The following is a 17,140-nucleotide window of genomic DNA, read 5'->3' as shown; positions in this document are numbered from 1 at the left end:
TGCTCATACTGTTTTTCAACAAGGAGATATAAGGATTTTAACCTATAACAAAGATGTTGTAAGTTTAATATATGTAAGACTTGAAGCTTGCTTTCTACATAACATGTTAAAAATTTAAAGAGTTCTCTAATTTTAGGTGATGAGTATGAACAAAAAATCCAACTAGAAGAACAAAAAAGAGCTATTGATGAAAAATACAGATATAAACAAAGACAAATCAGGGAACTACAGGAAGATATCCAGGTAAATTCTACGGGCTTTAGAAATAAGCCCTTAGTAAAAGTTAACTATCATTATGTCTACTGTCTTGTTATCGTGTACAAAGAAGATAATTTTTAAAAGTAGATAGTAAAAGTTTCATTTTAATTAAAATGAGAAAAAAATAAGTGACCAAACTATTAAATAAATTAGTTAAAATCACAGTATTAAGCATAGGATGGACAGCAGATAATGACTGGTTAATTAGATGATGAATCATAGCCAGCTAATTATGATATATCTACTAACTTATTTAATGAACTTTTATTTCATTTAATTCCTTAAAGATTACCTTAAAGATTCCCCCTTAAATAAAATTTGAAAGATAAAAATAGTCTAGTAGAAAGTAGTTACTAAACTACATCATTGAAAGAGAAAACAATGTGCTTGGTAAGCAAGCTCTATATAAAAATTAAAAAATTTTTTCCTAATATTTGAAGGAACCAATGGTACGAATTTTGAATCTTTGAAAATTGCATGCTTTTAATAGCCATTGTTTGACTTATTTTCCCCCAAGTACCGAAAAAGTACTTTCTAGTGGAATTCTATATAAAACTTAATCCAAAGACCTTTATACTTATTATCTACCAATATAATGTATTTATATACGAAAGTAAATGAATTAAAATTAAATGAATACTTGAAAAATGGCAAGTTGTATGTTACTGATTCTAACCAATAAGTATGTTAACACTTTATTTTCTCCAGAGCATGGAAAATACTTTAGAAGTTATAGAACATTTAACAAATAGTGCCAAAGAAAAATTATCAGAGAAGCAGGCTTATTCATCTCAACTAAATAGAGAAACTGAGGAGCAGAAGCCAAAATTAGAAAGAGTAACTAAACAGGTATTGCTGTCTTTTTAAAAACTAACCTGTCATATTTATATATTTTGGAGTTCCAAATCCTCCTTCATCCATTAAAAAATATTAAGTTCTTGGAAATAGTTTTAAATAATAATTGACTACTATTGACTAACAACAGTGTGCAAAACTCACCAAGGAAATCCGACTTCTGAAAGACACAAAAGATGAAACACTAGAAGAACAAGACATTAGACTTCGTGAAGTAAAACATTTCCACAAGATCATTGATGAAATGCTAGTTGATGTCATGGAAGAAAATGCTGAGATCCGTATTATCCTTCAAACATACTTTCAACAGGTAATAATAGTACTTTCTAGCTAAAATATTTTCTAAACATTTAATGAAATAAATATTGGCACTTATCATAAAGTGAAGTCTAATTAAAAATAATTCTTTCGAAAATGCAGTGGTACTAATGATCGCTATTGAATATTATTCCAGAATGGTTTAGAACTACCTACAGCTGGTCCAAAAGGCAGTCGCCAGAGTTCTAGATCTCCTTCACAGACTTCACTGTTATCAACAAGGTAAGTCTAAGTTTAAAAATCATCTCGTTAACTCTATCCTATACAAATACCACCACAGCCACTGGATCTGCCAGTGCTCTTCTTACCCTTACCCACCTTTCTGTTAGTATCATGTATGCAGATAACAGCCAGCAGAGCAAGACTCTTTCCTTCTGGTTTCTGTCTGCTGTCACAGGTTCTGTGAAAACCTGGAGTGTTTTGTGACTTCTAGCTATTTCAGTAGGATACAGCAGGGTAAAATTTTGGAGGTTACATCTTGCATGGTTAACCCTGAGTATGGGGAGAATTTTTTTTTTTAAGATTTTATTTATTTATTTGAAAGGCGGGGGGAGCATGAGCAGGGTGAGGGGCAGAGAGAGAGGGACAAGCAGGGACAAGCAGGGACAAGCTCCTCACTCCCTGCTGAGTGGGGAGCCCTATGTGGGATGTGGGGCTCAATCTAGGGACTCCAGGATCATGACCCGCGCTGAAGGCAGCTGCTTAACTGATTGAGCCACCCAGGCACCTCTGGAGAGAATTTTTTAAACCATAAAAAGGCAACTTAGATGTACAGACATATGGAGTATGATTTTTATGATTAAAACCACATTATTGAAGTTTTTAAGTAGTCAGAATTTTATTTCATTTTTGCTGCTTGGCTAGAAAGGAAATTATTCTTTATTTCTACAGTTTATATTTACCCAGAATTCTATCAGGTAGATTGATGTTTAATCAACTCTTGTGCTTTGCTGACAAAATAATAATGATCCTAATTTTAAAATTCCCAACCTCCTATGTTTAAAATTCCCAACCTCCTATGTTTAGTAGCCATTTACTTTTCACTTGTCCACAGAGAGCTTTCAGAATATAAAAGGGATATCCCTAAAAGATAGTATTAAAGTAGAACTCTCTCTATATAAACATGGTAAGCAATCACCTGATCATCACTGTATTTCCATATTTTTAAATCTTAGCATTTCAGAATTGTATAGCTAGTTATGTTTTACAAATGACCCCACGACTTTATCCTGTCAATAGGTCTCATTTTCTCATCTTTAGCTTAGATTACATAACCTATTATTATAGTCACTCTTGCCAGCACCCAAATTCCCATGGCCTATTTATGCTTAATGATTTTTACAAAACCTTTTTAATGTTTAATGATTCCACCTCTAAACTGATTATAGCTGAAAATTTTTTTCATAAACATTTGTTGAACTAGTTTGAAGCTCTATGTTCATTACTTTTTCTTTTGAACTAATTTTTTGACATTAATGGTTATGCTTTCAAAATTTACTAGTATTACTAGTATATATTTTTCGATCTAATTCCTTGTGGGATTATGGTATCTTTTGCCATTAGTGAGGGGGTCTTTAGTAATACAGATTTTGAATTAAATTTAAAATAATGCTTTTTCTTTTCCTGTAGGTCATCGAGAAGTACCACAAGTACTGCCTCTCAGACTTCAATTAAAGTATTAGAGCTGAACTTCCCTGCCTCCTCTTCAGTGACTGGCAACATTTCTAGGCCACCAAGTGCAACCAGTAGCTCCAATAATGATAAAAACAAAAAGGGCAGCAAATAAACATTTCAACCTCTTTTGTATAAGTTGTAAACACAAAAGCAAAAATCTTACTGTTAAGATCGTGAATTCCACCCTACGTTTTTGGGTGCTGTGTAGTGATGAGAGGCCCACTGAGATCGTGTTAGAAATATGCAATAACTAGATGAAAGTTTACTTAGTGGAAAATGTGAAACAGTTAAAAAAGTCAAGCAATTTAGGTTCATATAAGACAAAGAAATGCTTAATTTCCTTAGCCTTTGCCATACTGTTTTCTTCACAGAAAAGGAAAGCAGTAATCGCAGATTCTTTAACAAGGCTACATGTTTTATAAGCAGAGAAAATGATGTTTTTCACTGTTATTTTGATGTTTGTTAGATTAGAAAACACTTTGCTTCAGTTATTTCACGCTAGCCATGAAACAACTTCAGTTCTAATGTGACACAGTGTTTCTGGAAATTTCTGAAGATTTGCTGTCCTGTGAATAGTTTATAATACTAAAATTCTCATTTACCCTAGAAAACCCTATAATTAGGTTTGCTTTAGTCAGAGAAACAGGTTTCTTGGGCTTTTGGGGGAGAAGTCATTTTGTTTCTTCTTTTGGTAGGATTCTAAAGTTTTTAACCCCAAAATAGCATTTATTCCCTCCCCCAAAAAAACAATAGGAAAGAGCACTGCATATTAATAAAAATGCAGCTTAAATTTCTAGGAATTACTTAACTCTGATCTTGAAAGAAGTCAAACACATTATTTTGTTAAGATACAGCCAAGCATAAAGAGTAAGAATGTACTTTCAACCTTTCTTCCCCAAGACATTCTTGTAGTAGACAAAGAACTTGGTGTGATTTGATTTGCAACAGGAATCCCATAAATTTACAGTGGAGGTAGACCACCAGATTTAGAATGTTACTTCATTTAATATACTATAAAACATGAGCCCAATATTTTCAACTCTTGGAGAGTGTGGAGTATGATTATAAAACTGGCTTTTAAATAAATCCTTAGCTATATATACTTAGAAAATATATACTTAACTATTTCTCCTTCAACCCTCGAAAGAATTTGTCACAACAGTTGTTAATTATTTAAAAGTGTCATTTACAGTTCCTTCTGAAAGGCAGAAGTTGCAGTAAACCTGTTTTTCCTGATTGTTATTTAAGTATCTTATTGTTTTTAGAAATAGCCAGCAAATGCTATAGCCAAATCCAATGAGTAAGATAAATAATATTTTTGTAAAATATGGTTCTAAATGTGTAAGATTTATAAGATCGAAAAACTGATTAATTTTATGGTCATTTTGTGTGTTTGCTCAAGTTCTTATTCTCTCTGCCCTGTATTACTTTGTAAATTACTTGGAACTTGCAATTCAATATTAAACACTGTTTTACGGAGGCAGGGATTGTCTTACTAGCTCTATGACCTTGGCAAAGTTGCTTCTCTATGCTTTTTTCCTTATTTGTCATACTGAGACAGTAAGAATTACCTACACAAGTTTACTGAAATGATCAAATACATACAAAATGTACAGGTCCTGGCATAAGAACTGCACAGTAACTTCTACTACTGAGTCATCACCCAAAGGCTAGCACAGTATTTGTGAAATGGTTCTTTTGGTTCTGGGCCAGCATACAAGTCTATTTAACACTCAAACAAACAGTTCCAACCTTGTATGTGTAATAATGGTAAACTTGGTGACACAGGGATCAAACCCATTATCTCCAAATGTGGAGTTATCTTAACATCCACCTATTATGTTAGAAAATTATTTGTGGGAGTCCAGACACAGTCTGGGTGTGTACAAACTATAGACATAATGATAAGAAAAAAACTGCTAAAGATAATTACTAACAATTCTTGGTAAGTCAGTCCTCCCTATTCTTTTGCTATGATGGGTTTCCTGAACACATCCTTAGAAACTGGCTTGTATACTTTGAAGTTTAGTTATGTTTCAGGAAAGAAACTCTGGGGAAGATGGAATTCCTAAATTCGGGCAGGCCTGTATTAGGTACTATTCTAGTTGTCTGGTATATGAATGTAACATTAAGCCACAAAGACACCTTAGAAAATTATAGTGCTGATTGATAGTGATGCTCAGAGATTTTAGTAAATGTGTACGTAAAATACTGAAGATGTACTAGCAATTCCTAAAGGTCAAAGACCATGTTGAGATACTGTTCACTCTTTACAAAAACCACTATATGTAGGACTATGTAGGAATGATACAGGAGCTATTAATACAGAAAGAACCAGGGACTCTTTTAAGAAGAGTTTCTTGTACAAAGATGAGTGAATGACTTTTCTACCGCTATTACCCATAGTTTTTGACCAGTTTCTCTGTTCCACTGTAAAACAAACTTTAGTTTTCCATTAGGCTGCCAATGCTTAAGTCTGAAGTCCACAAACAGGACACAACTGGTTAGCATGACTTAAAGAGGTAGCATTAAAGGCCTCTTGTCAATTATACTAGAATTTGAAATTGGAAAGATTCTAAAGACCATTATAAATCAACAACCACGACTCCCATCTCTATCTCTAAATCTCTGTTTTCAAATTTGGGAGGACTTTTCATAATCTTTTTCAGCTCTAGTTGCTGGAATTTGAGTAAAACCAGGCTTTTTTGGCCTTGTCATTTTATCCAGACCCTAAAAAAGGAGGTATCAAGGGAAGTGTCAGGAAAGAGGTATTAAGAAAAGAGGAAATGCAAGCCAGCCGTAGGCTAATTATAAACATGCCCAGTGCCTTCCCAACTGGACATACGCAATACTAGGACAGTTTCCCAATTTTCTTTCCCTTAGGGGAAAACCAGATTTATAGTGTTTCTCTTGCCACTGCTGTTTTTGATGAAAGGATTCTTTTTTTATTCTGATCTAATCTTGCCTGGTATACACCCCTAAGTCTTGCCAATATTTAAAGTTAAGAAATTTCTTAGGGCTATACTGCTAACAATAAGGTTTAAAAAGAGAGAGAAAAGCAAAATGAGCCCCTATTCAACTTTCATGGCTTTATTCCTAAAGTACTTAAGCTGGCACAAAAATCATTTTTAATTAAATCAAGCTCTAGAGGTCAATTAGGCAAGACAGGTAATCTGTATATAATCTTGGAAGTTATACAAAAAGTTTGATATTTAAATAAATGATCAATAATAAAATGGTACTTAAGGAACAAATACTGTGTATCTCTTTCAAAAGCTGAGGGAAAAGAAAATTTAACAGAAAAGACAATGAAATAATTTTTGAAGAAAACAATCCAAGTGTTCAATGAACAAATTTAATTTTTTCTCAAGCAGCAGGATAAGGTGGACCCAAGGAATTCTCATACACTATAATACAGAGAGGAAGCAATACTTTGAGAATTATTTTTAGGTGAAGTTTAAATCATTACAGTAAGAAATATATGGAAACATACACATGAAAAGCCTAAAAAATCAAGCTGTGAGGAGACCCACAACTGAAACAAATATACTTTGAGAATAGCTAAAAAGCATCTGCTTTCTGCAGTCTCTACAAATAGCTTTAGGAGCAGAGATTCTTCTAGACTAGAAGACCCAAAACTTTCATTAACAGCCTTTGTGTAATGGTGCTGAATCCCCTGGCATATTAATTTTTTGGCTTATTTCCTTTTTCTTTCTCAAATGCAGCTATCTGATTAAATATATTGAGTAAATTTTGAGGTAAATTTTTTTTAATTCCACTTTCTGACTGCTCTTTTCTATTTAGTCCATCTGCTTCTGGAACCTCTGTTTTAATGTCCTCCTCATAACTACCCTCTATTTCATATTCTCCTTGATTTTTATTTAATGGATATCTTTGCTCATGTCTACTGAAATCACGTGATCCAGAATAAGAGTATTTTTTATATTTTTCAACTGACTTACAAGAGTAGTCTGAGCTTGCTGGTGAAGTGGAATGCCTCACGGAACCTGGCTCCCACCTTCTATAGTGCTCCTTTCTTCCCTCTGTATCTTTTTCAAATCTTCTATAACCATAAGTTTTCACTTTGTCCTCTGAATTCCTGTAAAAGGAATCTGAATAATCTCTTTTACTGGAAAAATGTTTTTCTGATTTATATGGTTTTTCAGTTTTGCTACTACTTGCCTGAGTATAAAAATCTCTTGGATCTTCAGACCTACCTCCAAAATCATCCGGTATTTCAACTGAAGATGAAGAGAGAGGGCATCTATCTTTCTCTTTTACCTGTTTCTTTTGATATGGTAACCTGTCCTGCTTTTCCAGTAGTTTTTCCACTTCTTGTTTTTGGTTAAGAAAAGATGCTAAAGTATTGGCTGGAACTGGGAAGCACTCATCTTTCCTACTCTGATCTATCTGACTTGAGGAGGCCTTAGCTAAATGCCTTTTGGAACTTCGAGAAGACTCTGAACGGTTCCTCTTATGCTTCTTATGCCTTTTGTGACCAGAAGAGGAAGAGGATGATGATGAAGAATCAGATTCATCAGCAGAAGAAACACTTGAAGAGGAAGAAGTTGATTTTCTTCTTTTCTTCTTTAGCCTAAAAAACAGAGTTAACCCATCAAGTATGTTAAGTACAAAAATGTTTCTCGATTATACATAAAGATTCTAGTTCTACTTTGTTCTCTTTAAAGGTTTCATAAAAGCTGTGGCTTTAGATAAGCGATTACTGTAAATCTCAGTTACTACAATATCCAATTTTACTATCAGGCATGACTTTTGGGAAAAAATACTGTGTAGACAACTGTCATTGAAAGCAGATCATTATTTTTGAAGACACAGTCACATTTCCAACATTTTCAAAAAAATTTAAGTCCATCTGAATGTATGAAGGAGAGAAATGAAGTTTTATATCTGCTACCTCTAATAAATAGTTTCTCCACCTCAGCACTATTGACATTTTCACCTGAATAATTCTTTGTTAGGAAGGCAGGGTGATGGTGGAGGCAGGGGTATCACTGTAGGATGTTTAGCAGCATCCCTGACCTCTACCCACTAGATGTTAGTACTACTTCACCAGTTATGATGACCAAAAATGTCCCCGGGGGAACAAAGGCACCCCCAGTTGAGAACCACTGCTCAGTTCTAAAACACTTCTCCCTAAAATACAGATAATTAAAATAATCTATTATATATTTTAAGATTTCTTTTTTTTTTTTTGGCAGAATTTTACCTTTAGATTCCACTTTGCTTGCTTTCTTTTATAGAAAAATTTGTGGTACACATACTTACGATGTATCACTGGTTCTAAGTCAATACCTTTTTTTTTTACTTACTTTAACCTCCGTATGGCACTTTGGTTCAACTCAGCTGCTTTAAGTTAAAAAAATACTAAATATTATAGTTTACCTTTTCTCCTCTTTTAAGAGCTTACGCAACTTTTCTGCACTTGTTTCTATTTTCTTTGTTTTCTGTTTTTCTTCCTTTTCAGCTTGTTTTTCTCTTAATTCCAAAGATTTCTTTTAGAACCCAGATATCGGAAAAAACCACACGTTAAAAATAGCAGAATATATAAAACCCAGTTTCCAAAAGACCCCCCCCCCACCAGAAACCAAATGGGGTACACCCAAATCACCATATATCCAGCATTAAGTATTTTTAACATGTAAAAATTAATCATACAAGTGTTTGGCATTAATCATTGGAATAGCCAGAACAGCATTGAGGACCATATTGCAGTTGGTATTCCATGAAAAAAGGGGAAGCCATTGCATTGGTACCCATGACCCAGAGTGCAAGAAAGGGAAAAAATAAAATAAATAATAAAATACATGAAAAATTATTTTTTTAAAAAATTGAAAAATTTAAACAGGATGCAAATTTATAAAATAAAATTCAAATAAATTCCATTAAGGTGAATTGAGGGAGGAACCACCATGTTCAAATACAAACCATTTAAAAAATAGCACAGCCCAGTTGGATGCATGATTACATAAGAAATCATTTTCCAGTTTGAGGATGGGGATGAGCAGCACCAGATGTCACAGACACAGCAGCAATGGTCCAATTCAGAAGAAAATGCATGAGAAAACATCATCATCAGTATTACAGGAAAAGGCAGTTTAAAATAATTCTCAAAGAGATATTTATAATTAGCTCAATTACAGCAACAACACTGAATTTGTAACTACTAGGAAAGCTTATTACGAGGACAGTTCGGAAAACCACATACCACATGCAGGCAGTAGGAATTTCTCATAGGGCTATTTTTACTTTTGGGTACCAACTACAAAGAACTATGAAGTACTGTCAAACCCAAGTAGAAGTTGTATCTAAAAAGACAGTTTTCATAATATCTTGACTAAGTAATCTAGAATAGTATTCCCTATAAGAAAGTTAAATTTGGGTAACAATTTCAAATATCACTAAATTTCTAAGAGGAAATAAAGAATCACCTGCATATATTTATGAAGCTTCTGCAAAGCATCCTCTGCATCTTTAAAAGTCTCATCCAAAGCCAAAGCTTTCTTATAGTAACTTTCAGCATTTAAAAACTTGTCTTCTTCTTCTAACCTAAATTTGAAACAAAGATTTTCCTTTTCATAAAAATAATAAAAAAAAAATCCTCAAATATGCATATAGGTCAGAAGCTTATACGAGAGATCTTATTAGAGAAAAGCCATGTTTAGTAACATTTTCCAAATTTAGCAGTACCTAAATCATGTACTTCTTACTGCTATTTGTTTGGTAAAAAGACCCCATAAAATAAAAAATCTAAACTCACAGATACAGAGAACAGACTGGTGGTTGTGTGGGGTTGGGAGGGTGCTGGCGAAATGTCTGAAGGTGGTCAATATGTACAATTTTCAGTTAAAAGATAAATAAGTCCTAGGGATGTAATGTATAGCATGGTGACTTTGGATAGTAATACTATATTACATATTTGAATATTGCTAAGAGTATATCTTAAAAGTTCTCACAAGAAAAAAAATTGTTAACTATATGTGATGAGAGATGTTAACCAAATGTTTTGGTAATTATTTTGCAATATATACATGCAGCAAATCATCATTGTACATCTGAATCTAATATGTTATATGCCAATTATATCTCAATTAAAAAAAAGTAGCAATTCATTACTGGTAACTAAAGCCATATTGTATGTAAGCTTTGGGATTTCAGTATGATACATGAAAACACAATTAGCTAATGTCTTCTCTAAATTTAGTCTAATCTTGAGCTTTAGCACAGAATTACATAGGTTGGTTTTCCTAGTAGTTTATGAAGAATTTTCCTTTCTGCAGAAAAATTTTCCAGGAAAATTCACTGATGAAGTTGGAAATACCAACACATACATGTTATATCACAACTAGCTGGCAGAAAGAATTATTAGATGAAACTCATATGTCTCTGCTATGAAAAATCAGAATTAGGAAGTGTATACAGAGCAGAAAAGAATTTGGAAAAATATTTTCAGTTTTTTAACAGTAGGAAAAAGAAAAAAAAAAAAAACCCAAAACAAAAAACCCAACCCCACAAAAATCCAATGGCTTCAACACGATCACTTTTGTAGCAGACTGGATATGGGCAGAAAGGGATCAGCTGAAGGCTATTAACATTTCTGGCTTGGATAACATACAGATCATGTTGCTATCCACTGAGCCAGAAGAAACCAGTATGTGGGTAATAAGACAGCCATATTTTAGCAACTGTCTACCTAGTGAGAAAGTAAAAAGCTGCTACAGTCACTTGGGTCTAAAGTTAAAGTTGAATTAAAAACAAATATTGCAAAACTCCTTAATGTGGAATTCTGGAATGATCGTACAAACTGGAATAATTAGGCAAATTCAAGAAACAGAAAGAAGATAATTCTATTTAAAAAAATCAGCTACAAAAAGATACTATTGTTATAAATTCTCAATTATTAAAGCAGACTTACTAAAATTATTTATATTGGAATATTGTTTCTTCACAATATTTTAGGAATTAGACTAGCCTGCTAGTCATTAAATATTTATAACACAACTACTATGCCAGGTATTTTGCCAGCATATCAGAATAGTAACATAAATTGCAGAGTTTGTTCTTAATGATTTGCTCTTCCATTTAATCTGAATTTGTGGATTTTACTGCATAGAGCAGAGCAAACAGCAAACATAAGAGCAAAATAGCCAAAATTAACTGTAGAATTCTCAATTCATATTTCTGGCATTATACTACCAGAATGAGAAATGAATTAGAAATCAAATTCCTACTAAAACAAAAACTTTTAATTTTATTTTAATTTTGTTTATTTAACATATAATGTATTATTTGTTTCAGGGGTACAGGTCTGTGATTCATCAGTCCTACACAATTCACAATGCTCACCACAGCACATACCCTCTCCAATGTCCATCACCCAGCCACTCCATCCCTCCTACCCCGCCCTCCACTCCAGCAACCCTCAGTTTAAAACAAAAACTTCTTCTGTATGTCCAGGAAAAGAGTACTTAATTTCTTGTCCTTTACATTTTTATTTTTACATAATGAGAACAGTTGTTCAGAACAATAAACTTAAGACACTAAAATATCTCCAAACTCCAATCATAAAGAACCTCAGTAATAAGGAAAAAAAAGACTAAAAAGCTTAAAGAGGACTATATTTAAAAAACATTTTAAACCAAAATTGAAACTAAGGGTGTTCTGAATTAAGTGACTTAAAGATGCTATTTCCTTATGTTAAGTACAAGATTTTATTTATAGTAGTTGGATGAACATTAGAGCTCTACTTAATTTTAAACAAAATCTGTTACTTACTGCCCTCCTCTTTCTACAAGTGTCTGGCAGAGGTATTTTCTTGCATTCCTATGAGTTGGACAGTTTTCCAATGCAAGCTCAAAATCTTCTATTGCTTTGTTGAGACTTCCTTTTGTTGCATATCTAGAGATAGGAAATAAATTAGGAGAATTTATCTTGTGAGCTACTCATAAATCTTGTACACATTTATCAATATTCCTTAAAAGCCATGATTCACTTACAATGCTCCACGAGCTACCAAAGCTTCCACATTTTGTTTGTCTATTTCCAGAGCCTTATTGTATTCATTCATAGCATCTACATGGCGTCCAACCTTAAAATAATCAACTCCAATCTTCACACTAAAAGGATATTTGTAAAGCATCACACACATTTCTCAGAATATCCAAACATAATGTTAGCATGAATAAATTTTTATAACAAATCTAATGTGGTTAATATTTAGTCTTCAATACTCTCAATATACCTAGGAAGTATCCTGCCTTTGGATAATTTCATTAACAAATATTTATGAAATCAATATAACAATATACTAATTCCTTTTTTTTTTTTTAATTTGACACAGAGAGAGAGATCACAAGCAGGCAGACAGAGGGAGAGAAGCAGGATCCCCGCTGAGCAGAGAGCCCGATGCGGGGCTGGATACCAGGACCCTGAGATCGTGACCTGAGCTGAAGGCAGAGGCTTTAACCCACTGAGCCACCCAGGTGCCCCACAATATACTAATTCCTTTTGAAAAACATGGAAAATGTTGGTTAAGTCTGTTAAATTTATAACATAACACCATTTACACCTATAAAAAAGTTAATGTCAAAAGGCATCATTTCAATTCATTTATAAACAAATTTGGTCTTAATAAGTACTTAAAAATTACTGCCTTTTAGACTAGATAATGCAATTGTTGAAAAACAAAGTTTTCATACCATTTTAAAGCCCAAGATGCAGACTGTTTCTTCCTTAATGAAGAAGCAAAATCTTCTTCAGAGAAGTTTTTGCTATTCAAAGAAAATAAAAGTCAAACGATACATTTCTTTTTTTTGGTAATACCTCATAGATAAAAATTCAACACTGCAAAAGTAAATCCCAGGCAAGAAATTTATATTCCATCCACAAAACAGTATTTTTTTTCAAATTTTTATTTAAATTCTAATTAGTTAACGTAGCGTGGAATACTGGTTTCAGGAGTAGAATTCTGTGATTCATCACTTCCATATAATACACAACACTCAACACAAGTACCCTCCTTAATACCCATCACTCATTTAGGCCATCTCCTCCTAACTTCCCCTCCATCAACCCTCAGTTTTTCTTTATTATTAAGAGTCCCTTATGGTTTACTTCCCTCTCATACAAAACAATATTCTTAAATTCTCAGGAATGACATTCAACAGTATTTTTAACATAAATATATAAACATTCTTATAAACTTTGTTCGTCTTTCTCAATACATGTAATCACAACAGACTCCATTCCAGAAGGAAATTGGGATCACCTGGTTCATTCACTCTTTGGCATATTGCTGCCACCAGGCTTAAAAGAGTCAAATATGTCTCTGAGTTATATAGATTTTGAGCTCAGCACCATTTACCTTACCACTTAATAATAACTAATATACTATACCTTTGCAAGCCTCTCATTAAAGATGGTGGATTAGATTCATCTATTCCTAGTTTTCCTAGAAGGAATTCAACTACTCCTGGATTAACAAATCCCAAGGAACTCTGCATGATATTTTCATAGGATTCCAAAGAATTGCTATTTAGTTCAACACTTCTCCTAAAACAACAAAACACACGCAACAAAAATATAAAAATGACAAACATAATTAGTATGTCCCATTTCTATAAAAGAAACAAATACTCATATCATTTTTATACATGAAGGTATGGAAATATTATTTCGGCTTCTTAAGGATTATAAAAATAAAATGAGCATATTGAAATGAAATGAAATAAGAGAAATTAATTTTCAGAAATTGGACATAATGTGCTATTTTTTAATCAAGAACTGTTTTGTAATTAATTTCTTTAAATAATGTAGATAGGTTACCTGTAGTATAAAGGAAGCTCTTCAGAACTAATTACACCCAATTTAATACCAGACAGATGTGGTGGAAGAGATGAGCTATACAGAGACACTGCAAGCTTTTCATGGTATCTGTCAATATCTTTGATTCCAGCTTAAAAAAATAAGGAAACTAAGCTGATTAACAAGAAAATGCAAACTAACATAAAAATACATAAATCTTTCCAAACACTACTCTCATTAGACAGATTTTCAAAATTAATATAAACAAAAATCTGACAAGTTAATATGATGAAAATGATCACCTCGAATAATGTCACCAGTTTGGTAATATGATAAAGGATCCCCATGGTTACTGTGAGAAGGTACATCTCTTAATGGACAGAGAGCCTGCAAGGAGAAGTATTTTAAAATGCCAGACATTCCATTCTTTGGTAAGAAGTATCATTTTTTACCCTAGTTGTTCAGTACAATCAGCTAATAGTTGACAAGAATGTTAAAAAAAACACTAGCACTCTAAAATCTAAATTTAAATACGGATTTTAATTATAAGCAATGCCTGTGCCCAAACACAGTAAAACAAGTTTTCTGGTTCAGTTTAAAAACTAAAATCTCATGAAATTTGCAATTAGTTTCAGGAATCAAATAGAAATATGGATTATGAAACAAGAGGATATTTTATACTTGTTAAAGAAAAAAGTAAAACTGTCCAGAAAGTAGAATTCCAATTAAAACTAAATGTGAATTCTCCAAAGTTTATGTCTGTTATCCAGTCTATTCTGCTTTTTCTACCTGGATCATCTGCCTTGACAGACAGCAAATTATCAAATCTTTTAAATTAACACACTATTTCAAATTCAAGACAATTCATCTTGGGCAAAGTATCCTTATAATGTATGTGTACAAATAATTTACATTTAACTACTGTAAATATAAAAATAAGAAATTTGTTCCCAAATTATCCACATGTAGGTGTCTAATTCCAAATACTAAATAAGTACGAACACGTTCGGCTAGAAGAAATAAGCCTGGAATACCAACCACTCTCACCATATCCACTGATATCTCTGAGCATTTAAAGAAGGACCTTCTCCCTGCCAACCAAAGGAACCAAATAAACCTCCAAAAACCAGAAATAGAGGAGGAAACTAGATAATCGTTACCATTTTTTAAAAAGGAAAACGTACTTTTTCTCCAATTAATATTTATTTATTTTTTTAAGATTTATTTATTTATTTATTTATTTGACAGACAGATTACAAGTAGGCAGAGAGGCAGGCAGAGGGAGAGAGAGAGGAGAAAGCAGGCTCCCTGCTGAGCAGAGAGCCGGGATGCGGGGCTCGATCCCAGGACTCTGGGATCATGACCTGAGCTGAAGGCAGAGGCTTTAACCCACTGAGCCACCCAGGCGCTCCTAATATTTATTTTTCAAAACCGTGTCAGCATGGTACACCCAAGCACAAGTGGATGCAAAGACATAATTCTTGCATTGACAGGACTCTTAACAAAAACAGAAGCAATCAAATAACTGAAAAGTAACTTACTGTGATTTCTAAGTGAGATATATCTCTTATGACGCCACTGCCTAAACAAATCAACACCATGAAAAACCCAAATTCCCGAATGGAACTTATTCTTCCAATCACTATATCACCACGCTCAATATCTCGGAAAAAGAGCTCTCTCCGGTCCATACTAGGTATCTCCATGAACTGCTCTAAAGGTGGCATGACTGCATAACCATCTGAAAAAAAAAAAACAAAAAACAAAAACCAGGAAAATTACTAACAAGAGCATTGTACTTTGCTTCATCCCAGGTGCAGTGAAATATCCCAAACCGCAATCAAAATGTTTTAACAAAACTCACCTTCGTTGTCTTCATTGACTTCGGAAGTTGCAGGTGCATTCGATTTCCAGGAAAGTGCAAAAAGCAAATCCGCTTTTTTGGAAATGAATTTTTGTATTTCAATGTTGTCAACTCTCTTCTCTTTTCTTAAAAGGAAACAAAATTTATGAAAACTGGTTTATGGGCAAAACCTTTCAGTACATCCAGGCTTATGTTCATGGTTTTCATCGCCCAATCGGGTCCATCCTAAGCTCCGGACCTTACATCCTCGAAGAAAAAGTTTTAATCAGGGATTCCCTCATTCGCCAGCCTGTAGGCGGAGGGCGAGGAAAGTTACAAAGTAACTCCTGAAGCTCCAGATAATGAAGCCCAAGGGATTCTGGCTAAAGATTCCGCGCCTCTGCTAGGCAGTACCAAAGAAAAAAGTTCAGCCCACTTCCCCCCTTTCCCTCACATCCAGAGAGCGGACCCTTCTCCAACCCGCCCTCTGCACCAGCTCCGCAAATCCTCACGTGCTCGCGGCCGCGGCTCTGCTAGTCCTCGACTCAGTCACCCGGCTGCGGCAGTGGGGCCCCGACCTGCGTCCCCTCCCCGGTCTCGCAGCGGCGCCGCCGTCCCATTACCTGCCCTGTAACTGCTGCTGGAGCGCCGGTCCCCGGGCAGACTCGGCAGCCGACCCCAGGAGGCTCCGGAAGTGCGGATTGTCCTGCTGTTCGCTGCGGAGCAGGGAGAGCAGTGACGGCCCGTGGTAGTTCAGTGACTGACGCAGAAGGTCCCGGTCCATGGTTAGAAATTGCTGGACCCAACGACAGGTGGACTGCTAGCACCCCCACTCCGTACCCACTACTTCAGCCTGGTGGTCCCGGAGGCTGAGGAACGAGCCTGCAAGCCGCCGGAAGCACACATCACGGACGCTTACACAGTTGTCTCCCGGAAGTGTTCCGGGACCGCCCCAAGCGGCGGCACAGAGAAGCTGCGCGGAGAAGCTCCGCCTCGGTCTCGCGAAATGGAGCGAGACTACGGAAGCCGGAAGCACTGGGCGAAGCATTTCCTGAGTTAAGGGCTGCGTACAACTCCGAGGTAGTGATGTGTGAGAAGTTTTGTTTTTTAAAATTTCTGTCGTGTTATTATTATTACGTAGAGACGGCCTGGGCTTTAATCTAGGCTAAGTAATAATTCATCCACGTATTTACTGGGGCGCTTTTAAGTTCCATTACCAGCGTGAGAACCCCAAACGAGTTACAAAGTTCCTTCAGAGTACTCGCTGGTTAAGTCACTGCCTGCATCTCAGACATAACCACATAAAAATGACTGCTGTGGGAGAGTTTTTGGTAATCTAAGCCCAGAAGAAAGGAAGGACACTAACATTTA

At 34.8% G+C, this 17,140-nt stretch overlaps 2 protein-coding genes across 3 annotated transcripts in view; one reads left to right on the top strand and one right to left on the bottom strand.

The window, feature by feature from the left end:
* The window catches only part of CCDC39 (coiled-coil domain containing 39), a 53,857-nt gene extending 48,879 nt beyond the window's left edge, over window positions 1-4,978 (top strand). Inside the window, exons 16-20 of the mRNA XM_047731175.1 lie at window positions 137-243; window positions 967-1,107; window positions 1,244-1,423; window positions 1,568-1,653; window positions 3,061-4,978. Coding sequence (XP_047587131.1) covers window positions 137-243; window positions 967-1,107; window positions 1,244-1,423; window positions 1,568-1,653; window positions 3,061-3,217 — 671 coding nt within the window. The 3' untranslated portion in view covers window positions 3,218-4,978. The remainder of the gene's footprint in view (window positions 1-136; window positions 244-966; window positions 1,108-1,243; window positions 1,424-1,567; window positions 1,654-3,060) is intronic.
* Window positions 4,979-6,441: 1,463 nt separating this feature from the next.
* Window positions 6,442-16,732, bottom strand: TTC14 (tetratricopeptide repeat domain 14). 2 transcript variants are annotated; one of them, XM_047731185.1, is made up of 12 exons: window positions 16,393-16,732; window positions 15,791-15,915; window positions 15,468-15,667; window positions 14,229-14,313; window positions 13,948-14,077; window positions 13,519-13,674; window positions 12,822-12,893; window positions 12,120-12,239; window positions 11,899-12,021; window positions 9,555-9,672; window positions 8,509-8,618; window positions 6,442-7,699 (listed from the first exon to the last, which is right to left on the bottom strand). In XM_047731185.1, exons 1-12 carry the CDS (start codon window positions 16,551-16,553, stop codon window positions 6,790-6,792), a joined length of 2,310 nt encoding a protein of 769 aa, XP_047587141.1. In that variant the 5' UTR covers window positions 16,554-16,732; the 3' UTR covers window positions 6,442-6,789. The 2 variants fall into 2 exon arrangements, 1 of the variants encoding a protein (XP_047587141.1); XR_007127648.1 differs by lacking the exon at window positions 6,442-7,699 and having other exon boundaries at window positions 8,561-8,618; window positions 9,052-9,672.
* Between the last annotated feature and the right edge of the window lie 408 nt (window positions 16,733-17,140).

The sequence above is a fragment of the Lutra lutra genome, chromosome 1, assembly GCF_902655055.1.
Source record: "Lutra lutra chromosome 1, mLutLut1.2, whole genome shotgun sequence".
Lineage (NCBI taxonomy): Eukaryota > Metazoa > Chordata > Mammalia > Carnivora > Mustelidae > Lutra > Lutra lutra.
This window is presented reverse-complemented; position numbering and strand designations above follow the sequence as displayed.